General features: G+C 41.5%; 8 protein-coding genes across 11 annotated transcripts; 5 read left to right on the plus strand and 3 right to left on the minus strand.

The window, feature by feature from the left end:
- The first annotated feature begins 140 nt into the window (after positions 1-140).
- Positions 141-8098, plus strand: LOC6619641 (protein unc-13 homolog 4B). Of its 4 annotated transcripts, none has more exons than XM_032722789.1 (15): positions 141-236; positions 1365-1644; positions 3959-4299; positions 4363-4410; positions 4718-4877; positions 4937-5757; positions 5819-6033; positions 6091-6368; positions 6425-6515; positions 6581-6654; positions 6714-7079; positions 7139-7399; positions 7459-7628; positions 7684-7865; positions 7927-8098. In XM_032722789.1, exons 1-15 carry the CDS (start codon positions 184-186, stop codon positions 8016-8018), a joined length of 3432 nt encoding a protein of 1143 aa, XP_032578680.1. In that variant the 5' UTR covers positions 141-183; the 3' UTR covers positions 8019-8098. The 4 variants fall into 4 exon arrangements, with proteins under 4 accessions (XP_032578680.1, XP_032578679.1, XP_032578681.1 ...); XM_032722788.1 differs by lacking the exon at positions 141-236 and adding an exon at positions 755-922; XM_032722790.1 differs by lacking the exon at positions 141-236 and adding an exon at positions 1279-1304.
- A 198-nt stretch (positions 8099-8296) lies between these two features.
- On the minus strand, positions 8297-9325 carry LOC6619644 (protein lin-7 homolog C). The gene is made up of 4 exons (XM_002043823.2): positions 9214-9325; positions 8884-9150; positions 8617-8750; positions 8297-8552 (listed from the first exon to the last, which is right to left on the minus strand). The coding sequence occupies exons 1-4, from the start codon at positions 9248-9250 to the stop codon at positions 8403-8405; spliced, it is 588 nt and encodes a 195-aa protein (XP_002043859.1). The 5' UTR covers positions 9251-9325; the 3' UTR covers positions 8297-8402.
- A 224-nt stretch (positions 9326-9549) lies between these two features.
- On the plus strand, positions 9550-10440 carry LOC6619645. Its single transcript, XM_002043824.2, has 2 exons — positions 9550-9676; positions 9743-10440. Exons 1-2 carry the CDS (start codon positions 9613-9615, stop codon positions 10372-10374), a joined length of 696 nt encoding a protein of 231 aa, XP_002043860.1. The 5' UTR covers positions 9550-9612; the 3' UTR covers positions 10375-10440.
- On the minus strand, positions 10427-13315 carry LOC6619646 (dolichyl-diphosphooligosaccharide--protein glycosyltransferase subunit STT3B). Its single transcript, XM_002043825.2, has 5 exons — positions 11876-13315; positions 11627-11817; positions 11099-11569; positions 10847-11045; positions 10427-10792 (listed from the first exon to the last, which is right to left on the minus strand). Exons 1-5 carry the CDS (start codon positions 13265-13267, stop codon positions 10721-10723), a joined length of 2325 nt encoding a protein of 774 aa, XP_002043861.1. The 5' UTR covers positions 13268-13315; the 3' UTR covers positions 10427-10720.
- A 299-nt stretch (positions 13316-13614) lies between these two features.
- On the plus strand, positions 13615-14634 carry LOC6619647 (zinc finger protein 830). Its single transcript, XM_032720280.1, has 2 exons — positions 13615-13763; positions 13916-14634. Exons 1-2 carry the CDS (start codon positions 13678-13680, stop codon positions 14592-14594), a joined length of 765 nt encoding a protein of 254 aa, XP_032576171.1. The 5' UTR covers positions 13615-13677; the 3' UTR covers positions 14595-14634.
- Positions 14635-14881: 247 nt separating this feature from the next.
- LOC6619648 (trypsin-1) lies at positions 14882-16453 on the plus strand. Its single transcript, XM_002043827.2, has 4 exons — positions 14882-15413; positions 15476-15862; positions 15925-16001; positions 16058-16453. Exons 1-4 carry the CDS (start codon positions 15155-15157, stop codon positions 16334-16336), a joined length of 1002 nt encoding a protein of 333 aa, XP_002043863.2. The 5' UTR covers positions 14882-15154; the 3' UTR covers positions 16337-16453.
- Positions 16454-16483: 30 nt separating this feature from the next.
- LOC6619649 (glucoside xylosyltransferase 2) lies at positions 16484-18409 on the minus strand. The gene is made up of 4 exons (XM_032720279.1): positions 18109-18409; positions 17916-18034; positions 17360-17657; positions 16484-17298 (listed from the first exon to the last, which is right to left on the minus strand). The coding sequence occupies exons 1-4, from the start codon at positions 18109-18111 to the stop codon at positions 16630-16632; spliced, it is 1089 nt and encodes a 362-aa protein (XP_032576170.1). The 5' UTR covers positions 18112-18409; the 3' UTR covers positions 16484-16629.
- A 210-nt stretch (positions 18410-18619) lies between these two features.
- Positions 18620-20086, plus strand: LOC6619650 (U3 small nucleolar ribonucleoprotein protein IMP4). The gene is made up of 2 exons (XM_002043829.2): positions 18620-18867; positions 19320-20086. Exons 1-2 carry the CDS (start codon positions 18681-18683, stop codon positions 20027-20029), a joined length of 897 nt encoding a protein of 298 aa, XP_002043865.1. The 5' UTR covers positions 18620-18680; the 3' UTR covers positions 20030-20086.
- Positions 20087-22524: the final 2438 nt, after the last annotated feature.

Raw genomic sequence — 22524 nt, forward strand, 5'->3', positions numbered from 1 at the left:
AATAAACAAAACTAATCTAATCTAATCTCTGTTTATTTTACAATATACAAATAGAGTTTTAAAGTGTGCGAGAAAACCCACGCTTACGTTAATTGGAATTGGCATTCAGAAAATGCCTGATGGATTTTAAAATCCTCTTAGCCTTATTCAATCTGGCATTCTGACCTTGCAAAGGACGTAATCATGCTAAAAAGTTACTTCCGGCGCTCGGAATTAAGGATATTTGAAAAAATAAGGTAAGTTTTTAAAGTAGTTAAATAGTTACGCATATAATTTAGCTTGGCATCTGAAAATGTGCTTAAAGTGCGTAGTTTGACCATCGAAGCCCCAGTCTGGAAAGGTAGTTACAAGAATACCAACACCTAGCCCTTCAAGAGTATACATATGTACATACACAGGTGTGCGTGAGGCTTGCCACGATTAGAACCATTCATTGGTAACATAATAATGAAGTTTCATTCAACAATTTTACAAACTATAAGTTTTTAAAATCATAAGCAGCGCTGTGCTTGAAAAAACGGCCGATCACCATGGCAACAGGTGTCTGTCTGTATTTATCATCCCGTTCCTTCCCATTTCCCCACATTCGCCCAACGTTAGATGCTACAAACATCCATAGCTCATTATAATGTGTGTGATGATAGTGTAGGGAAGAGCGTGTGAATACCACTGAGAAAAATCTACGTCGGAGAGCAGCTTTGGCAATGAATCACATCGTTTGTTCGTTTCGGTTTCGGTGCAAATAAGCCGTTAGTATGTTTCTACACTCCGGAGACACTTGTTGGATTCCGATTCCGATTTCGATTCAGTGCCTCTGAAGCTGAAAACGCAACTTCACAATGGACGAGGAGCAGATGTGGAAGGGCTTCTTCTTCAAGTTGCAGGAGCTCAAAATGAATCCACCCACGGAGCATGAACAACAGTAAGTTGGATGAATAAAATACAGACTCACGCATACCTGTAGAAAAGTTGAAAACTCACAGATAGACAAACATTTGTTCGCCAGACGAGCCGAAATGTGTGTTTCAGTTTCTCTAGTCAAATATGAACATCTTGGAGAACTGGAACTGTGTCATCAGATAAATTAAAGATTATCAAGTGGAATTAACGTGTGTGCGTGAGGAATGGCAAGTGATGTAAGGGAGTCGGGGAGCCACAGATCGATTTTACCACCCACTCGCAACTTAAACATGACTCAGTTTTAGGGTATTTTTCGCTGGGCTTTCAAATACATCTACATAAGGTTGCTCATAGTACGAGTATCCCTAATTGAAATGGAATCCCCATTAAGTGATGACTAGCCAGTGCAGATAATATTTAATGACTTTTTTTCGAATTATTTACTAATTGCACTTTTCCCGCAGACTGCAAGACGGAGATGATGGATTTTTCGAAAAGTTTGGATCCCTACTGCGGCAGAAGTCCCAAATCGATGAGGGCGTACTCAAAAGTTCACTGGCTCCCTTGGAGGAAAATGGCAGCGGTGGGGAAGAAGATTCGGACGAGAGTCCCGATGGCACCCTGCAACTCAGCCAGGATCCGGAGTGCACCAGCATAGATACCTTTGCCACCGAGAGTACCCTGGCGTCGAGCTCGGACAAGGATATTAGCACTTCCGTTCTGGACTCGGCGCCTGTGATGAATGTAAGTTTTGTAATTGAGAAATCAGTGCTCTGAATCAGGTTGACAAAGCCATTAAAAGGTCACAACGAATCAGACAATCAAACTGCATTCCACCTGGTGCAACTAATACAGCTCCAGCTTAAACTAAACGTAGCCTATAGTTTCATTATAAGATTAATATATTATTTATTTGATTTAGTATCTTACATACTCCCAAAAGCGTACGTTAAGATGTTTTTTTGGCTACCCCAGTTTCATATTTATACAAGTGATTCATACGAGCACTTGTGAATTCGTAAAAATCAGTTTAAGGATGATTTATGGTTTAAACCGCCCTAATATATATATATATATATATATATATATATTTATTAATGATAGAGTATTGATAATCGTCGCTATAGGAACTCGTTTTGACTTGTTGGGTTAGTATGCACTGTAGCTTTTAGGATTCGAGTGAAAGTACATCAAGATAAAGCTCGTCATTCACTTTGGGTTTTACCAGGTCGACTCCCAAACTAGCTATCCACCATGGTGGGTATTGGTGAATATGGATATGGTCACATTCACGTCATAATTACTAGGCCCGACTACCGTGGAAGTTTCGACATAGGTCAGTTTTCCAGCTTGCAGCGCCGCGTAACGATAACCTACGAGTTAATTCAATGTTTTATCTTGTGCCAACATTTTGCTGTTCGCATGTTTGCCGTCTGGGCAGGTGTAGTTTAATTGAACAGAAACCGAAAATGAAGTCGTGTCCATAGAAACGAAACGAAACGCTTGCACAATAAACAAAAGAACTTGCCTATATAGTCGGACTGTATAAACAAACCGAATAATGTATACTGACAGCATAAACAAGCACTACAGAACATGCAAACATTGAAGAACGCCAGAGCGGCCAATTGAAGGGTGGCGGGGGGAGAAAGCTTAATGTACTTTAGAAAATACATTTTTCATTACCACCTTGAGCTTTTCCTTTTTGTATCCGAAAATAGACCATTTTCTCTTAAGATTGCTTTATTATTGCTCACAAACACTTGGTTATCATCGTGTACATACGAGTTTGCACAAATACAGCAAGCAATCTGAATCGAATTGAGCGCATACACTTTTTATCTCATGGTCAACGTCAAGATATTTCGGATATCGCAAAGATTTCCCACACCGGACGCTATTGTACTTAGCTACAGACTCTTCTCCGAAGCGGTTGTGTCCAGTCGGTGCTCCTGAGTCCGTGGGTGTCCACGATCTGTCCACCAGCGCATCCGATCGTGCTCGATAATATGTGCGTCTATATCGAATTGTGTATTTGCCAGAGAGTATTTGCCAAAAATTTCAATTTCGCTTGCACCTAGAGAAAGACATTGAAAAAGTGGAGTGATCGGTTAGTGGCTGGGTTCGATCATGAGCTACCTATCGCTACCACGTGTTCTGAGCAAGTTCGGCTCCCAGAACCACAGTCCGTCTAACCAAAGTTCGAAAACCAATAGCCTAACCAGATCCAGTACGCGCACTGTATGCGACGAGATCAGACTGCCGCGCAAGGCATCCTCCACCCAGTCGCTCAACAAGCCATTCGAGCGACGGATGAGCATACTGAATCGGAATGGAAGCATTTCCAGTCGACACTTCCGTGGTGTCCACAAGCATTTACTCGATTCCCACGCCAAGGCGGTCTGCCATTCGATGACCGTAAGTAGAGCCCGAAGTTTGGATGATTGCAGGTGCTACATCCATATCTATATCCCTGTATCTGGCATCCATAATGAACTGAATCGGTTCATCAGTGCCTCGGTAAACAAAAGCGATTGTATAAGTTCATTGATTTGACATAATTGTTGAGTCACTCGAGTTAAGTGCACAGAGTATTTCAGTTCTTAAAAACATATATCTATGTACTTGTTTTTTGCAAAAATCATAATTGAGAATTATGTAAAGTGTATCTGCAAGATATCCGAAAAATCACATAAAATATGAACATTCTGAGAAGATTATTGATTTGAATTTGGAGCTAAGTCAATATTTATGTTATTGAATAATTTATGGGAAGGATAAAACATTTTGTTGTAGCGAGCATCCAGAAGATACTTATTTAGAATGTATCTAAGCAAACATGACCTCAGCTGGGTCTGTTTTTCCAATTTCCCTGCGAAGATTTGTTTATATTTCCGTATTCTGGAATTTGTCGATATTTACTTCGGCTGTTTGACCTTTAGAGAAGTGACTTATTTCTATTTTTGCTCAAAGAAATTAAAATACTCCACTGATTAGGTGATTTATAAATGTCGCTTGTGTTTTGGGATTCAACTAATTGTTCCTTTTGCTTTTGCAGGTCACAGATCTGTATGAAGAGATATTATTTGAAATTTTCAACAACATTGGCTGTGAAAACAACGAAGAGTGCACAAACAGCTTGGTCGAATTTGTGCAGGATGCATTCAAAATTCCGAACGCCACTCATGAGGAAATTTATGAGGCGGCGCGTCTGAAAGAACCGCCCAATGTTAGACTAAATGTCGAGATTATAAAGGCCGAGAACCTTATGTCCAAGGACTCAAACGGCTTGTCCGATCCGTTTGTTACCCTGTACTTGGAATCGAATGGCTCCCATCGATACAACTCATCGGTCAAGCCTGCCACATTGAATCCCATATGGGAGGAGCACTTTTCACTGTGAGTCTTAATTCTTTCGTGTAAACACTGAAATCTATTTGTTAATGTTTACTTTCTTGCTAGGCCAATTACTGAAAATGCTCGGGACGAAGTTCTTATCGTTGAAGTGTGGTAAGTGTGACTTTGTTTGCATATTGAACTCATATAACGCACTCATAAAACCTAAGTTATCTGGCTGATAACGCTTCTTGAACTCTAAAATGCACTTATCGCGGATCAATAGGTTTATGGTTTATGGTCTGAATCTAACTAACTCGAAGGTATGGCATCTTAAAAACTCATAATTCTATTTGAAATACGTTTGAGTAGTTATGTAAAGTACGTTGTATAATATTATTTATAACTTCGCATTTTTATGTTACAAGCGCATCTATCTATTTATACGCATAGTTCTCAATTAATATACATACTTTTTCAGGGACTTTGATGCTGCGGAAACCGTCAAGGAAAAAGTCAACAAAATCCTGGATGTTAAGGGGGTCAAAGGACTTAGCAAGCTGATGAAGGAAATAGCTGTAACAGCTTCCTCCGGAAAACATGATAATGAATTGATTGGCAGAGCTGCAATCACATTGAAAGTAGGAAAATATCTAATATTATCAAAGATTTTAACACTAGAAACACCCATATTCTTTAGTCTATTCCCGTTTCCGGCCTCACCGTTTGGTATAACCTAGAAAAGGGAAGCAAGGGACGCAGTCGAGGATCACTTCTGGTTAATCTGGCCTTGAGTGCGGAAAAGAACAAAAGTGTCGCCGTGCAGGAGCACAAGAACCTACTGAAACTGCTCCTGATGTACGAGCTGGAAACATCGCAGGTGGCCAACTACTGGTGGAGCGGCAAGTTCAGTCCCAATGCCGAACTCATTCGATCCCAGCATGCTGCCCAGAGTGGTTTAACTCCATTCGACTGTGCGCTAAGCCAGTGGCACGCATACAGCACCATCCATGAGACGCACAAACTCAATTTCACACTCTTTAATTCTATTCTGGACGTGGTGGTGCCAGTGATCACCTACATGCAGAACGATTCCGAGGATGTGAAAACATTCTGGGATGGCGTGAGACGGCTGCTTCCCTCGTGCTTCGCAGTGCTAAGGAAACTAAGATCCAAAAACACCAGTGATAAAAACATAATTAGAGCCCTGAACGAAGTGCTGGATATTCTAAAGAAGATTAAGGAGCTGGAAGTGCCGGAGAATGTGGACATATTCCCCAAATCGGTGTATGGTTGGCTACACACAAACGACACTGGTGAAACGTGCAATATTGACACTGCCATTGAGGATGCAATCAACACGGGCACAAGGGAATGGCTGGAGCACATAGTGGAGGGCAGCAGGCAATCTAAGAACACCGAAACCGATGACGAAAAGCTGCAGTACGTCATTAAACTGATACAAATGGTGCGGTCTGACCTGCAACGTGCAATGGAATATTTCGATAAAATATTTTACCAGTAAGTTTCACAATTGTGCATTGATGGATCAATATTTATTATTTACCTTGTTCATTTCCAGCAAAATTCAGCTTAACTATTCCGCTGTACTTTATTTATTTTATGACTCAAAACTTGCTGAAATCTGTAAATCAATTATAATAGAAGTGTGCAATAATATTAAGAGATTGGATGTGCCAGATGATCAATTCGAATATTTGCCCAACCTTGAGAATGTAAATATGGGCACGACTTTGTTTGAAGTCTATTTAATACTCAAGCGTTACGTCCAATTAGGTAAAGTACTTAAGTACTTGCTAATAGCAAATCAGTAATTGTTTATTCTACCTATAGGAGAATCTCTTTGCTCCGAGCCCCTGGAACTGGCCAACTTTTACCCGTGGTTCGAGAGGGGAGTTACCCACTGGCTGGATATTTCAATAATCAAGGCGTTGAGTCGCATCCAGAAAGCAATTGATTTGGATCAGCTGAAAGCGGTCGATGAAACAGTGAAATACAGCTCCTCGGCTGTGGACACACTTTCCATATTCTACCAAATCAAGATATTTTGGCAACAACTTGACTGGCCAGAGGTCGAGGGTTCCTACATCTTCGTAGCCAAAATAGTCAATGTGAGATTGAATATTGTTATGTTATGTTTTCTTTACTAATAACTATATTTTAATAGGACCTTTGTCGCTGCTGCATATTTTATGCTCAACAGATGTCCCGCAGAGTCGAGAACATTTTTATTGCTGATGATAACAATAAAAATTTCAGTAAGTTCTATTTGGCAATCAATTTTTATCATCCCTTATTTGTAATTAATTAATTTATTTTATAGTTTTGTCGGAGGAGTGGTGCATAGCGATAAACAACATGGATTATATCCGCCAGAGCTTACCTTCATTCATAAAGGTAGAAGTTTTATTTACATAAATCAAGCAAATTTATTAAAAGCATATATTATATTTCAGGAACTTAGCATTGATGACATCATCAAGAGATTGGGGGAGTATCGAACTAACTTAGAGGCTGAGAGATGCGCAAGCACCATCAAAACTGTCATTGAAAATGCATTGGACACCGAACGCAATCAGATTGTTGAGCTCATAGAGATTGTGGCAAGGAAAATGGCACCGCCAATTAGACGATACTTGGCCGAAGGTGCTGAGGTGCTCGCCAAGGACTCCAACTCTATGGATCAGTTGATGATGTACCTGGAATCCTCATTGGCCACGCTCTACGACACTCTCAATGAGATTAACTTCCAGAGGATACTAGATGGCATTTGGTCGGAGTTATCCATTATTATGTATGACCTAATTCAATCAAATCTTGACGTAAGTTCTGACTTCTCAAGTATGAAACAATATAAAAAAGTACTTCATTATCTTTTCAGAAACGTCGACCACCAGCTTTCTTCCAAAATTTGAACAATACTCTTCAGACAATGATGGACTGCTTTAAAATGGGCAACCTTCAGACTTCGGACATAAAAATATTGTCTTCAATTCAAAGTCGACTAAGGCTTTATTCCCTGGAGACAGCGGATCTTATTCATCAGTATTACTTGGAGCGTCTAGAAAACCAAAAGAGCCAAGAGTCATCTCCATATGGACAACTTACCGTCACGGCTCAGTTAACTGATTCCGGCTTATTGGTAGGATTGCAATCATTTGAAACATAAAATCCTATTAATGAATTATATATATTTTATAGTTAAATATCTTAAATGCTCGCAATCTGCTGCCAATGGACTCAAATGGTTCGGTTGACTCATTTGTTAAAGCCAGTTTCATGCCCACAAGTCGATTCAACGACGTACCCACTGTGAAGACCAACGTGCACAATAAAAGTTGTTTCCCGCTTTACGATCAGGAGTTTCGTATGTAAGTAGTTACTTTTTATTTTATAAATCCATATATTTATACCTTCCTTCGACAGAAACTTGAGTGACCTCCAGCGAAGTGAAAAGAATAGTCTAATTGTGTTTAGCATCAAAGATAAAGACTTATTCGGCATGTCGAGCCAGTATATAGCAGAGAGCTATATATCCTTCGCAGATCTGGAAGCGACACCACCGGGCGAGCAAATAATGATGAATCTATCCAGACCAGAGTATACAGGTACCTAAACATACTTTTGGCAAATTAAAACTGGAAACTTAAATATGTTTCCTGCTTTCAGATTCCGAATCACTGCGTGCCTTGGAATACAGACTAGGTGATAAGCAGGCCAAGGATTTCCTTAAAAAGCTGAAGAACCGATCCTTCTCCTGAATTGCGAAAAGTAATACGTTGTAAAGAAAAGCAATAAAACTGTATTTTTATATTCTCTACCGCAGTCGTACTAAAATTTACAAAGTTGTGTTTAAAATGGGCCCCTTTTATGGATTAAAACTTTTGAAGAAAAGATTCGAATTGTTTGACAATTTTAATTACATTTATTGAAACAAAAAACCAACGCGGTAATTAGTTACAAATACATAACACTCACTTTTTACGATTAAAGAGTAATTTTCCAGAGTTTCTTTGTAATAAATAATATTTAAATGGTATTTGTGTTAAATTATATTATTCGTAAGGGCTTGATTCACGCATACGTGAATATCAGCATGGTCTAATGGCAAAAACTACTATGGCACAAGTTTTTGCCGATTTGCCTTATTGGCGACGACGTGTGTTGCGTTGCTTATCAAATCGCATTTCCATTTCCTCGAGAACCTTTGGTGTGTAGCGCACCACCAGCTTTACAGATCCGACAGCTTGCTTCAATAGCTCCACGGCCTTCTCGTGGTTTTCTCCTTCAACAGACTGAAATATTGATATTTTGCATATTCTTAAGGAGTTAAGGTGCATAAATGAATTATTGACTTACCACACCATTCACAGACAGAAGTTGATCTCCCCTTTTCAGACCTCCATGCCTGTCAGCCACGCCTCCAGGTATTATACGCGATATATAGATGGGCGAGTTTTGCTCCTTGCCTCCCATTACATTGAAGCCCAAGCCTGAAAAATAGAAATCAAAGATTGGTAGAACATTCCATATAAGATGTATAATAGAAACATATTACGATCATGGTAATGTTTCTATGATATAGGGGAATCCGCTCCATTCTTAGCTCATTGGGACGTGTCTTACCCTCCTCCGTTTTGGGCAGCTCGACGACTCTGGGATGAGCGTGCCCCTCGCTGGCTGCGAAGGCTGCCACAGTGGCCTTGGCAGTGGCGGATGCCCTCACGTCGTGGGAGCCCTGGATGTCCACCGTCTCGTAGACGTGCTCGTACACCTCCCGCACGGAGGTCATGAAGTCCGAGTTGAGCACCTTCTGCAGGGCGGCCAGTTTTGTCGTGGGGAAGTCGCCACTCGCTTGCAGCTTTTCCAGGAGCTCTATCGATCTTTTGACATCTGAAAGTTGGAGCATTGGGTGTGAGTTTCCTCCAACTGGGAATGGTCAGCATGCTTGCTTACCTCTAGACAAAGTCAGTGGTTCCGCGTTATCGGCCATATTGTTGTTTTATTTAATAATATTCAGTCAAATTGAGCTGACCTGAAATATTATTCGAGCAGCTGAAAATAATATGACCGTACGTCTCAGGGGCACAAAATACCATTCCATGAAATTATATTTTCTATTTTTAATAATTTGGCTTAAAAAAAATAGTAACAACAATTACATTTTGTATATATAACAACTATAATAAAATTATAATCTAATCTCAGTACATTTCGTTTAAATAACTCACTTTAAAAGAAACAAGTTTATTGGAAGTGTGGTATTTTATGCATGTACTCCCATGGTCATATTATTTTATATTGATATTATTTCCGCACCGTATTTATTTAAACTAACAATAGAATAATAGCAAAATGAGCCTGCCAGCTGCACTATTGCAGCGCCTGAAGAAGCGCGGACTTGTGACCAAACAATCGGGTAAATATAAAGATCAGGATAGGTATAGAATCTAAAAAGAGGATAACCAACTTCATCTTTTCACAGGAGCAGCACCAGTTTCAGAAGCAATAGAAGAGATTATAGCCGAGAACTACGACGACGATGACAAGAGCGGCCCTTACCCGTACAAGGAGGACATATCGCCGGAGCCCAAGCGCAGGAGCGTGGAGGAGAAGTTCTGGTCGCACCGCATCAAGGAGCGGATCGGCGTGAACGAGTCCTACCATGGCTACAAGCTGTGTCCCAACAAGTACAACATATACCACAAGTGCTCGCTATACTGCGTGAACAAGTTCAACAGCTCACCGCCCTCGCAGCCCGGCCATAGGTATCTCAAGCGCTACAAGAGATTGCTGCGGAAGTATCCACTGGAGGCGGGCTGGAAGGATATCTACGATAAGGGCTGCAAGGCGTTTTACTTCTATAACTCAACCACACAGACTGTTTCGTGGCTGCCTCCTTCGCATCCCAAAGCACGGATCACCAACAGCGCCGCCGTGTTTCGCAGACAACTAGCCAACTCCAACGATGAGTTCAACTTCGATACCAACATGGTTCAGCCCAAGTCTTCTAACCAAAATGAACTCGACGAGCCCGACGTATTCGTTCCCGCCAAGAAGCAAAAGTCCAGGGACCTGGAACGAAAAATCCAGCGACGTCGCCGTAATGATAACTAGCCGCACTGTAGTTCGCTACTGTTCAAATAAAAATAAATAACTATGATAGATATTAAGGTTTAAAAATGTACACTTTGCTTTATTGAATTGCTAGCTTAAGACAATGAATGGTGGAGCCGCGAACAGATTTAAATCGAAGGAACCGGAAATTTCATAAAAGCAGCAACTCGATAAAATTGTGTCGCACGAGTCGGGAAATATGTGAAAGTTGATTTTGAGGCGGCGATTAAAGCCCTCAACATGAGGATGCGGTGGACACACTTTCACCAAACCATGTGCTATGTGTAAAGTGTTTTAACCAAGTTATATATATTGGTGAAGGATCAATACAATTATTTATTTGGGTTTATTTCAAGGTTCGTTTTCCCTTAACAACAACCGGTCGGTTTCGTATGTAGCCCTTGCGACGCTTCGAGTTCTGCAAAGAATCAGATTGTTAATCGAGTTCATTTAGAGCTGCAGAGCAAACTACCTTTCTCGAGATGAAGTTGGCTGGAGGAATAGTTCTCTCCTTGGTCTTCAGTGATGGTCTGTTGAACTCGTGCGGCTTCTTAACCCTATAGATGCGAACAAGCCAGTGTTCTGTGGTGTAGGCCTCCTCCAGGTAGGTCAGATCGAAGTCCTTATTCCCAATGACGGCGTTACGTGTGCGATCATATCCAGATGGGCCTCTGAAATAGGCAATTAGTATGCATCGCTACCTGAGAGAAATGTTTCCGCTTACCTGTAGTCCAACTTCAATTCCCCGAATCTGTAGTAGCTTAATTTGTACATAAGGCAGTTGAGCAGGGCCGGAGCACCTTCGGCATCTACCCTGAATTCACCGCGGTCGGTAAAGTAATCGCTTTCCTTAATGTCCTTGGGATGCTCGCCCTCGGCAATTCGGACCATCCACAGGAACTTGTTGATGTCATCGCCGGAATAGCCGATCACACCGCCGAAGATCACCAGAACGTAGTCCACGTCAAGAGATGTCATAATTTCGTAGGATTTCTCCTCGGTTGAAGACATTGCCTTGCCAACCAGCGCTATGTGACTATTGTTCCACGTATTATTATCCACTAGCGTCGTTCTGTTTGCCATTCCCGCTATCTGGTATCCGTAATCCCACCAAGACATAACGCGGGCATCATCGGCAGTGTTCTGCGAAAGCCAATAGTAAGCCTCCCTGAAATCGTCTAAAATGTTGCGGGATCTAGCGGAGAAAGGGTTAGATAGGTTTAAAGAAGACATGGTGCTACTTGGTGCTTACCCATCTTGACTGTTGTGGAAAGCCAAGACAATGGAGGGACTGGAGTAGGCATTGCTAGTCACCCACGTGCAGTGGACAGCGAACATCATCAACAGCATTAGAACGGCCAAAATAACAATACTCTTCAGGTTGGAGCTGACGCCAGTATCCTGCTGGGCATCATGCTTAGTACGATGCTTCAACTTGCCAGCCTGCAAATACGATGTCTTTAAAACCAAATCCAATGAATGTGTGTTAATAGTAACTCACCTTGTCGTACAGAGTCTTCTTCTCAATGGAATCCTCAGCTTCGTCCACTTCGGTGGCTGTGCTTATGGCTGTGCCCATTCGCTTCGACGAATCCTCTTGCAGGAACACATCCAACAGTCCCGAAAAGGCTACTCCGGCCAGCATGCACACCACCGGCGTAAGCGTCAGCATCAAACGCACCATCACACCAGCGAAGTAAACCGCACTGATGGCGTACAGCACCACGAAAACGCGCTCGTCGTTGATCTGCTTGATGCAGTACCACACTCCCACTGGGAAGGCGGACACCAGGATGTGCAGATCGAAGAAGAACGAGAACCAAGTGGTGGGCTGATGCTCCGACACGGATGCAATGATGGGAATGTGGATCTTAGCGTAGCCAGTATCCCACAGCGAGTAGAAGCGTCCACTCCACGGAGCCACAACGCCCAGCATGGTGAGCACCACGACGGCCACAAAGACGCCAACGCCCACCAGCAATCCGCCGACGATGAACAGCTTCCGGAACTCGTTGCGCGACAGCACGGACTGCAGATGGCGCAAGGTGGCAACGGCCATCAGGAGCACAAACACTCCCAGAGCAGCCATGTGTTCACTGGTGCGTATCGGCTGGAATCCCACGAAGGGGATCTGCATGGAGAACAGCAGTCCCAGGATGTAGAAGGTGCTGTAGCTGGTCAGCAGACGCGGCGAGTACCTGCCCATAATGAGCAGCACGAAGACGTGCAGGGGTATCAGGTTGATAATGAACACGTAGCCTCCCCAGGCGGACACCATGTAGAAGTAGGACAATGCGGCTGCGGCGGACCAGAACACGGATCCAGTTTTCACAGAGCGCACCCACAGGAAGTAAGTGAACTGCAAGGCGAATATGGCAATGCCCTCGTTATCGTACGATCCAGCCACCGACCTACTGATGTAGCCGGGCACGATGGCGATGAAGCTGGCGGCGAAGAGGCCGGCGCCCGCGGACCACAGCTCCTTGGTCAGCAGGTAGGTGGAAATGGAGGTCAGACCGCTGAAGATCGGCGCCAGGAACACGCAGATATCGCGAATGTGAACCGGTATGTTGAGTACGTGCAGCAGCCAATGGATTCCTCCGGACGTAATCATCAGGCCTGGATAGACGGTACCGCCCACAATCCTGCCGAGCGGATACCAGGCCCGCTCGTCGAACCAGTTGAGGAAGTTGTACCAACCATTCTGCACCATATAGGCGGTGGCACGGTAGTTGAACCACGGATCGAACTCATGGATAATCGACTCGAAACGGATGACGGCGAAGAGGCGAGAGGAAAATCCGGCCAGCCAGGCGATTAGCAGGATGGCGAAGGTGATCAGGCTGCTATAGCCAGCCACCTTGCTGTTCAGCATCTTCGGCGTCCGATTCATGTCCTAATTCCAGCCAGTAACTCGAAAATTATAACCGATCTGAAATGCAACGACACATTCTTCGCTTAGACACGTAGTCTAAAAAAATTGCCGGGTAGACTGCCAACTCGTTTTTAGAGACGCTATCGATAGTGCAATCGATAACAAGACCAGGGCAACGTAACTTTGATTGCTTTTAAATTTGTATTTACCTCGTTTTTCTTGTATTCAAAAATAATTTAAAGTACACTTAAACAATTTTTTTCATTAACTTCCTGTTCGTTATATCAACATAGCATATCAAGACAATATATTGCTCCATTCCGTTTGTTCTGTGCCAATTTAAAAACAATCGCATGTGAGCTCATCTCTAGTTAAATTCCAATGATTGACAGACGCCGCAGAAAAACCTAAGAATATTGAAAGTCAACATGAATAATGGGAATATTAAACGCCTTCAAAAGAAACTCAGCGTTTCGAAAAAGCCAGCAGTCACTGTGGATTCACCCTTGGCAAAATATCCTTTACAAAAGCAAAAAACCCACTAAAATTGTATTGTTATTTACACTTTTTAGCCGGTGTTTACTAAAACATTTTGTTTTCTGGTGTAACTTTTAAGTTCAAATAAATATTCAGCCAGTTGGTTTCCTTAACTGAGCTTAACTATACGTATGACTCCTCGGGCATCTTGACCTGCATTATTTGCAGGATTCCTATCAAACCCAACGTCTGGAAGGTGCACATAAACTCCAAGCAGCACAAACTAAATGTCGATCAGGCGAAGCAGAATAAGGTGGAGAAACCCGTCACCACCACTGCACCCAAGGACCCTACAGCTCCGTCCGCCAAGACTCCAACTCCTGCCAAAACCGCCAGCACACTGCCAGATAAAACTCCACAGAGCAGCAAGGAAAAGCATCCTTCCATCGTTCAAGAGAAAACTGCTCAGGGAAATGCGAGCATCAAGCCTGTTAATGAAACTAGTGCCGAGAAGCTGCCAGAAAAGTTCTTCGACGAGGATAAGACTAATAAATCTGAGGCCGCTCGCCTTCAGGATGAGGAATGGCAGCGATTCCAGCAGGAGATCAAGCGGGCGGACACGGAATCCAGTGTAATTGTGGCCGACGAGCAGGAGGACATCAATCTCAAGCGACACATCAAGGAGATCGACGAGCAGATCGACAACTGGAAGAGATTCATCAAAATAAACGACCAGAAAAAATTGCTTCTTGGTAAAAAGCGAAGAGTAGACCCCAAGATGGAAATCGATCCGGAATTGAGTTCAAGCGAAGAAGATTGCAGTGTGGATGATTTGTTCGACTGGAGAACGAAAAATCTGCATAGCTAGAGAATAAATATGATATTAAAATGTTACTGTTATAAAACAACAAACGTCTCTAATTATTATTATAATTAATTATTGCATTATTCCATTCAAGAAATCTTTCCAACGCCAAAAAATTCAAAAAATAAGCGTGTTTTAAAATTTCAAAAATACATTTTGTATGCTACATTTTTTCGTATATTTTTATAAACTGAAAGTGGAAAAAACTGGTGGAACAGCTGATGCATCTTGACCATGAAAGTGACCAACAGGTAGAAAGTGGTACGTGGCCACACTGCGACTAACTCTCACATTTTGTATTAGCGCTAAGCGATTCATACGCTACATTACCATCAGATTTAGTACATATTTTATGTTACATTAATTCGTTACAGACTCTTATTTATTCTTAGGCCGTATTTACAGAAACCTTGTTAATGTTGTGTTAAGCATTACGTTTTAGTTGTGCAAATGTTTTGTTGTATATAAGAATGTTTTGAATTCGTTACGTTTTTTGATGTGATCAAGTTTCTCATAAACACAAGCATATCCCCATTTGTAACAATGATATCTCATTCGTGAACATGAGCCCAAAGTATATAATCTTTTTTTGGATGTTGACGGCGAACTATTCCAGTGTCTTGAGCTTGGAATATTCAAAAGGTTTCAACGAGTCGGACGCTATTAACACCATTCACACGGGCCACAATAAACGAACCAGTAAATTTCTATTTGACACAATTTTTCGCATAAGTTCGGGAGTATCGAATGCCTTTGGACTTTCGGATACCGAAGACGTGGTCGAGTATACCGAAAATTCCAGCCTAAAAAACTGTGACTGTGGTATGTGCATGTGTTGTTTGTTGCCGATATTCAAATTAATGTGATAAATTTCACTCGTGCAGATTGTGGCTTCTCGAACGAAGAAATCCGGATTGTGGGGGGAAAGCCCACGGGTGTCAATCAATATCCTTGGATGGCACGCATCGTGTACGACGGCAAGTTCCATTGCGGAGGATCCTTGCTGACGAAGGATTACGTTCTATCGGCCGCTCACTGCGTGAAGAAACTGCGAAAGTCCAAAATCAGAGTCATATTCGGCGACCACGATCAAGAGATCACCTCGGAGTCCCAGGCCATCCAACGTGCGGTTACGGCCGTGATAAAGCACAAGAGCTTTGACCCCGATACATACAACAACGACATTGCCCTGTTGCGACTTCGCAAGCCTATATCGTTTTCTAAAATTATAAAGCCTGTCTGCCTACCGCGCTACAATTATGACCCCGCAGGTAAATATTTCTAGCATTTCTGGCAATATAAATGTGCAATATTATTCTTTGATTCGATTTAGGTCGCATTGGAACAGTTGTCGGCTGGGGACGGACGTCCGAGGGAGGAGAACTACCATCCATAGTTAATCAAGTTAAGGTGAGTTATGCTAGTTGTGCCCTGAAGTGGATTGTGACCATCTCCGAACATTGCAGGTGCCCATTATGTCCATCACGGAATGCCGAAATCAAAGATACAAGAGTACTCGAATTACCTCATCCATGTTGTGTGCGGGTAGGCCTTCCATGGACTCATGCCAGGGCGACAGTGGAGGACCGCTGTTGCTATCCAATGGCGTTAAGTATTTCATCGTTGGCATTGTGTCCTGGGGCGTCGGTTGCGGCCGCGAAGGATATCCGGGTGTTTACTCCAGAGTGAGCAAATTCATACCGTGGATTAAGTCTAATTTAGAAAATACCTGCCTGTGTTCATAGTCAATGTTGTGTGCAAATACACGACCTTATTTATTGCCTAGCTAAGTCCGTTTTAATGCAAAGTGTCTTTGTTACTACACCAATCCATCGAAAATAAAATTAATTGTTTCGTTTAAACTATTGAGATATCAATTGGATTAGCTGATGCACAGTTTTCATATATACATTTTTATTGCGTATATAAAAAACCTTTTAGTTCTATAAAAACTATGACTAATGTATACTCGGATATAAATGCTACTGCTACACTTTCTAATAATAACCTAGTGTATTATATTAAAATTACTCTACTGCTAGACTTCCCTGTACCTTTTACTTATGACTGCGTTCGCCACTTTTAAGACTTCACTTGATATTTTTCCACAGCTTGAGTTCTTGACGGATGGTATTCTGAGTGCTGCATGCAAGGGCATTAGGAATTCGGTGTTGGCGTTGGAGCCCAGTTGGTAATTCTCCATAGCCTCGTAGATGCTCTTAAAGAGTGGCTGCCTGTCTGAGTGGAAATAACCACGATTTCCGTGGATTACCTTAACGCCGGCGTGAGACATATTGCAAATGCTCATGTACATGCAGTGATCTGGACGGTAGTTGTATTCGCATGGCATGATGTACAGCTTATCAGGATGATAGTAAAATAGTATGTTGATAATGTCTTGATCCCCCCAAATAATGCGTAGCTTGTACTCCTTATGAATAGACACGATATGTTGCTCCCATTTCATTTCTCTCATCCGTGTGAGATTCATTAACATAACGCCGGAATTAACGCCTAGTCGGCCATAGAATGGATGTCGTGCAAATCGATTGTACCAGCCAATGTTTTCGTTCTCGTGCTCGGGCGTCAGTGCGGACATTTGCGTCTCATTGAACTTCTTAAAGAATCGCCAGATATCCGAGATGGGCGACAAAAACAATATATCCGTGTCCACATACAGCAATGAGTCCACATGCGTTAGCAATGACTAGATAAATAAGGGTTTGTTACTCTTTGAATTATATGTATGTATGAAGTAATTAACTTACCGGCAAGAAGAGACGTTGAGCTGCACATGGCTTAAAGAGATTCCTCCACTCGACTTCATTGCCACTGGGAAACTTCAGTGGCAAAATCTCAAAGTCAAATGTAAATGGCTTGATATCGCGCCAGTCGGTCAGCTTTTCTCTGAACTCATCACCCTTCCCGTCCTCCGTGAAGATCACAAACTTGACGTACTCCTCGTCGTAGTTGAACAGAATGGCCGACTTGATCATAACCAGAGTCTCCTGGACCCTCTGACCGCAGCAGACCACCACGATGTAAAGCGGCGGTTTCCCAGTCTGCCTGCAAGGTAATATTATATTTGTTTATTTGGAAAGTTTAAGTGAATCATCTGTTTAAATGCAAACACGCCTTGCTTATTTGCTTTTCCATAATGGGCTTTTGTTTGGCAACAGGGAAACTATAACAACCGGAATGGCCGAAAAAAAGAGGTCATAAAACCCGAGGTGAAAGCAAAAGTTTTACATTCTTGACTAATAAAATATATGGGTTTTTTATATCTCTGGATGCATCTGTATATATATTCTGATCTGGACTTACAATTCGTTATAACCGAGCACCTTTCCCTTGTTTTCGGTTACCCAGGAAGGTCGCTGATGGACGAAATATGAAAGTATCGCTAATGCAATTAAGCAAAGCAAACACATGTGAAGATGTTGCTGAAATGGTGCCAAAATTAGTATTTACACTTAATATTACTCTGGGACTCTTGCAAACCAATTCTTTTATTTACCATTTTCAGGTTTTGCGTAAACAATGTTTTCGCCGCAAATTGTTTATGTTTTTTAGGACGCCAACCGACGATGCCATAATTTTTCACTGCAACGAGCAAAATATGTGCACAACTCCTTATTTAACCAAACGAAGCAAAGGATATTGCTTGGTCCTGCGATTTGGCTACAGTGAAACCCATGATAAATGCATTTTTGTTTAAACAATGTGCAAAAACACTAAACAACTAGCACATTTTACAGTCGTAAATATTTGTGTTAGTCAAGATAGCGGCAAGGTCCTGGGCTTTTTAAAATCTCATGAGTGTCACTGAAAAATATTTTATATCTCCGCGTACAGATTACTGAATAAATAATAAAACAACATGCTTAGAGCCTGCAAGTATATATTACTTGTATTACTATTTAGATTTGAACATAAACATATGTTATATATTTATCCACCGTGTTTCTTTTCCACTCGTTTCATCAGCTGCTATCGATAAGTTATCGGCTGTGATCGAGTGGTGTGGGTATTGTTTTCATTTATTTTCAACAGCACACGTGCAACCAAAAAATATAATAACAAATAAAAATGCTGCGAAAACAAGCTAGACAGCGAAGGGAATACCTGTATAATAAAGCGCTCACTGAGCGCCTCAAGTCCAAACAAAAAATCCAGGAGACCGTTGTGAAAAGCATTAATGAAAACAAGGCGATTGGCTCCAAAAATGTGAAGAAAAGTCTCACCGCCTACAAGTCGCTGAAATACGCGGATGAGGGTAATATAAATATACCATCTATTAAATAATGTTTTAATAGTTTGAAGATAGTGCAATTATGCTGTTAGATGAACCTGCAATACAGTTGTTTTCGTTTAAAAGCTAAAATCACAAGAGCGTACAAAGCTAGCATTCGTGTTTCTCAAATAACAAGTCGAGATTTTATCGGTAGTTAAGAACTAACAATTACAATTAGTAAATAGTAATTTCCCATGCGTGTTTAGACGGCAGACAGCGACACCACATATTAAATGTTGATTTTAGTGCAATTATACATGTGTGTCCTGAGATTTGAGAAGATAAAACCGGCTTTATTGAAAAGGATCCTTCTTTAACTATAAAACGTTGCACAGATCTTAAAGGTGTTATTAATAAAGATTCTTGTCTAACGTTGAATCTCAAACTTTGTGTATTAATTATAATTGTATTAAAAAAGAATCTATGTATTTCAGGTGTCGATGACCGCACCGTTAATGATGAGTATCACTATGCCGGATGCGAGGATCCGAAAATAATGCTGACCACCTCGCACAACCCCTCGTCGAGATTGAAAATGTTTATGAAGGAACTGCGGCTGATTATTCCAAATGCGCAGCAGATGAACAGAGGAAACTACCAGCTGACTACACTAATGCACGCCTGTCGTGCCAATAATGTAACCGATTTCCTAATTGTCCATGAGCATCGTGGCATCCCGGACAGCCTTGTGGTCTGTCATCTTCCGTACGGGCCAACTGCCTTCTTCAACATATCCGATGTGGTTATGCGACATGATATACCCGACATCGGGCACATGAGCGAGCAGAAGCCACACTTAATTTTTAATAACTTTAAAACGCCCATTGGCCTGAGAACTGTTAAGATACTCAAACACTTGTTCCCGGTGCCCAAGGAGAACTCTCAAAGAGTTATGTCTTTCCTTAACCACAATGACTCGATTATATTCAGACATCATCAGTACAAATATGTGAACAAGGAGTTGGAGCTCAGCGAAGTGGGGCCCAGATTCTCACTGAAGCTGTACCAAATTAAGCTCGGCACTTTGGAGAACATCAAGGCAGCTGACACGGAATGGATAAACCGTCCTTATATGAATACCTCGCAGAAGAGGCTCATCTTTTCTAACGATCCGGGCATAATAAATAAGGACACCGAGGCTTAGATTAAGAGATACCGACCGATATAAGAAAAATAAATGTGTTTTACTTTTATAATGTAACTACTTCTTTCATTTTTATACGGCTATTATTTATCCCAACTATATTACATAAAGAATGCACTAAAAGTATATTTAAACAAATAATGAAAGACTGCAAAAGAAAAACGGCCAATTATTGGAAGACCGACCTTTGAAAGATCATTCGAACAGTAGTCGTGAACATTTGGCGATGACCGTTTGACTCTTGAAGTTATGAGTCCCAGAATCTGTCTAAGAAGAAACCAAAGGATGCTGCAGAAGATGGGTATTTCAGATCTGGGTCACGCCCCCTTTTGCCTCTTCAGGTCACGAATTTCTGTGGCTGGCGAACCCAACAGATGCGCCAAGCCACTTCTACGAAAAAGTGGAGTTATTTTCTCCCACCTACGCCAATATATTTTCACTTTTGAAAAGAATTTGTTTCGAATGATTCCTTCGTGCGAACCAATTACCTTTTGGACTATACATTGTATAGGGAATACTTATAGTTATGCATCATTTAAGAGCACTTAAAAGGTAGTCAATATGCTAACTTTTTCGTATGTCCTTCTAATATTAAGTTCTTTTAAGGGCTTACACTGATCGATTGTAATAAGTTCTGGGTAATTAATGAACACAAATTGTTCATTGTCTGCGACTCGGACAGACGATTGGCAGGGATCCGCATCCGCTGTTCCATATCAGTTAGTTAGATCAAAGGCTAACACGATCTAATAAGGTGTAAAACACCTGACAACACCAGCCATATAATTAAATGTGTTTATACTAATTCCGTCTATCATTTAGCAGCTGTCCGATGCTAATGATGGAACGCATTCGCCTAAATAGCCTGCCTGCCTGCCTGTACAGGCTGTTGGATCTGGCACCCATTACTGGCCATGCCGATGATCAGCAGGCCGCATGGAGTATGGAAACCCGTCGACTTCGTTCGACTTCGCTCCGTTTGGACTTGGACCACATACAACTTGATACCACTGCCGTGAAACAATGCAGGGGATGGGATGAGCACTCGGACACACAAGCAAAACCGAACCCAAACCCACGGATTCACATGGCAGAGACGGGAGAATTCGTGTGTGCCTTTTTACCTTTCTGCCGATCGCCCTTTTCTAACACCTTTTCTGTGGTTCGATCTTAAACACAGGCGTGCCGCTGCGTTGTCGGCGAGTAAAAAGTGAACAAATGAGTGCCGCTCGATTATTTAAAGCCAATATCTCTAATTACGGTTCTGACACATCGCACAGCAGTTTCCATTTTTAATTTATGGCTTTCATTTAATGTAAACTACTTCTTGGCCCATTGTTACGCTTTGTCGGACAGGTGGTGCATTGGCCGCCCAACGTCGGATATTAAATAAAATATGACTGCCTGTTTCACACTCGTATTTGTAAACGCTTCTCAATAAATAAGTAAACAAGGGCTTATTCCCTCATAATTGATCAGTCTTTTGCTGCGGCTTAAGCGCATTAAAGTGGAAAGGATTTGGCGATAAGCATTAACCTCCCATGGAGTTCCTTATTTGACCTTAAATACATTAACAAATTGTGTATTATTAAAAAATTAGTTGAGCCACACAATATTGGATTTAATTTTGGAGTAAACATAAGAAAAACATTTCTAAGCTTTATCGATTCAGATTTATACATTTTATTCTCATAATCAGTATTATTTAAATTGCAAATAATTTAATTATTGATTTTTGAAATATTTATTTAAAAGATTATTCTTACCTTCCATTTTTCTTATTTTGAAAGCAACATTAATCTCGAAAAATATCTTAGCTTAATGGGTGATTCCAAATATTAGACGAAAAATTAATTTAAATACGCTATTAGCAAATTATCCAAGTAACTTATTAACAAAATGATTAGTTCCACCCATCAATATTAACAACAAAGTTTTAATTCTGCAAATGATTATTGTTATTTCTTTGAGTTTATGGACTAATGATTGTGTTTCTTATAAAACGATTCCAAATGAAAAATCATTTCCGCATGATAATTGCTTAAAGATGAATAAGGCCCACCTAGGCGGTCAAACTATTGACTCATTTAAATAATAGTCTTTGGTGAAATTCGCAACATAAACTTGCAATAAAACGGCTGGAAGTCCATTATAAAATAGTGTTGCAGCTGGCGAAATGGATTTCGAAAGAGCAATTTTTGACAGCAATGCGAATAAAAATAGATTTTGAATTTGGGCCGGGGGTTATTTTATTATATTGTGTTTATTTTCATTGGTTTCCGTTTCGGTGGTATTCAGCCTGGAATGGATAATGGTAACAACTGTTAACCGTTTACCGCATCGAATGGATTGAAAGCGTGACTTTCTGTTGGTCGGATGTCCTGATTATTACGCATTTACAAGGCAAATGTCAAGCCTGCTGGGTGGCTAGGCTGGGTGCACTGGGTAGCCGGGGTATGCTGGGCGAGTAAACGATTTGAAAAGATTTATGGTCG

Source organism: Drosophila sechellia, chromosome 3R (genome assembly GCF_004382195.2).
Source record: "Drosophila sechellia strain sech25 chromosome 3R, ASM438219v1, whole genome shotgun sequence".
NCBI classification, from domain to species: domain Eukaryota; kingdom Metazoa; phylum Arthropoda; class Insecta; order Diptera; family Drosophilidae; genus Drosophila; species Drosophila sechellia.

Excerpts from the sequence above, each read along its gene's own strand:
- LOC6619646 (XM_002043825.2), bottom strand. The coding sequence starts at position 13,267 with ATGAATCGGACGCCGAAGATGCTGAACAGCAAGGTGGCTGGCTATAGC. Across the intron at positions 11,818-11,875 it reads AGAAGACTCTGTACGACAAG|GCTGGCAAGTTGAAGCATCG; the intron begins GTGAGTTACTAT and ends TCGTATTTGCAG. Across the intron at positions 10,793-10,846 it reads CCAACTTCATCTCGAGAAAG|AACTCGAAGCGTCGCAAGGG; the intron begins GTAGTTTGCTCT and ends GATTCTTTGCAG.
- LOC6619647 (XM_032720280.1), top strand. The coding sequence starts at position 13,678 with ATGAATAATGGGAATATTAAACGCCTTCAAAAGAAACTCAGCGTTTCG. Across the intron at positions 13,764-13,915 it reads GTGGATTCACCCTTGGCAAA|GTATGACTCCTCGGGCATCT; the intron begins ATATCCTTTACA and ends GCTTAACTATAC.
- LOC6619648 (XM_002043827.2), top strand. The coding sequence starts at position 15,155 with ATGAGCCCAAAGTATATAATCTTTTTTTGGATGTTGACGGCGAACTAT. Across the intron at positions 15,863-15,924 it reads CTACAATTATGACCCCGCAG|GTCGCATTGGAACAGTTGTC; the intron begins GTAAATATTTCT and ends GATTCGATTTAG. Across the intron at positions 16,002-16,057 it reads CCATAGTTAATCAAGTTAAG|GTGCCCATTATGTCCATCAC; the intron begins GTGAGTTATGCT and ends CGAACATTGCAG.
- LOC6619649 (XM_032720279.1), bottom strand. Across the intron at positions 17,658-17,915 it reads GTGCTCGGTTATAACGAATT|GCAGACTGGGAAACCGCCGC; the intron begins GTAAGTCCAGAT and ends ATTACCTTGCAG. Across the intron at positions 17,299-17,359 it reads CTCAACGTCTCTTCTTGCCG|TCATTGCTAACGCATGTGGA; the intron begins GTAAGTTAATTA and ends TTATTTATCTAG.
- LOC6619644 (XM_002043823.2), bottom strand. The coding sequence starts at position 9,250 with ATGGCCGATAACGCGGAACCACTGACTTTGTCTAGAG. Across the intron at positions 9,151-9,213 it reads ACCACTGACTTTGTCTAGAG|ATGTCAAAAGATCGATAGAG; the intron begins GTAAGCAAGCAT and ends TCCAACTTTCAG. Across the intron at positions 8,751-8,883 it reads GCTGCCCAAAACGGAGGAGG|GCTTGGGCTTCAATGTAATG; the intron begins GTAAGACACGTC and ends TCTATTTTTCAG.
- LOC6619650 (XM_002043829.2), top strand. The coding sequence starts at position 18,681 with ATGCTGCGAAAACAAGCTAGACAGCGAAGGGAATACCTGTATAATAAA. Across the intron at positions 18,868-19,319 it reads GCTGAAATACGCGGATGAGG|GTGTCGATGACCGCACCGTT; the intron begins GTAATATAAATA and ends TATGTATTTCAG.
- LOC6619645 (XM_002043824.2), top strand. The coding sequence starts at position 9,613 with ATGAGCCTGCCAGCTGCACTATTGCAGCGCCTGAAGAAGCGCGGACTT. Across the intron at positions 9,677-9,742 it reads ACTTGTGACCAAACAATCGG|GAGCAGCACCAGTTTCAGAA; the intron begins GTAAATATAAAG and ends ATCTTTTCACAG.
- LOC6619641 (XM_032722788.1), top strand. The coding sequence starts at position 840 with ATGGACGAGGAGCAGATGTGGAAGGGCTTCTTCTTCAAGTTGCAGGAG. Across the intron at positions 5,758-5,818 it reads TTCGATAAAATATTTTACCA|CAAAATTCAGCTTAACTATT; the intron begins GTAAGTTTCACA and ends GTTCATTTCCAG. Across the intron at positions 6,516-6,580 it reads TGATAACAATAAAAATTTCA|TTTTGTCGGAGGAGTGGTGC; the intron begins GTAAGTTCTATT and ends TTTATTTTATAG.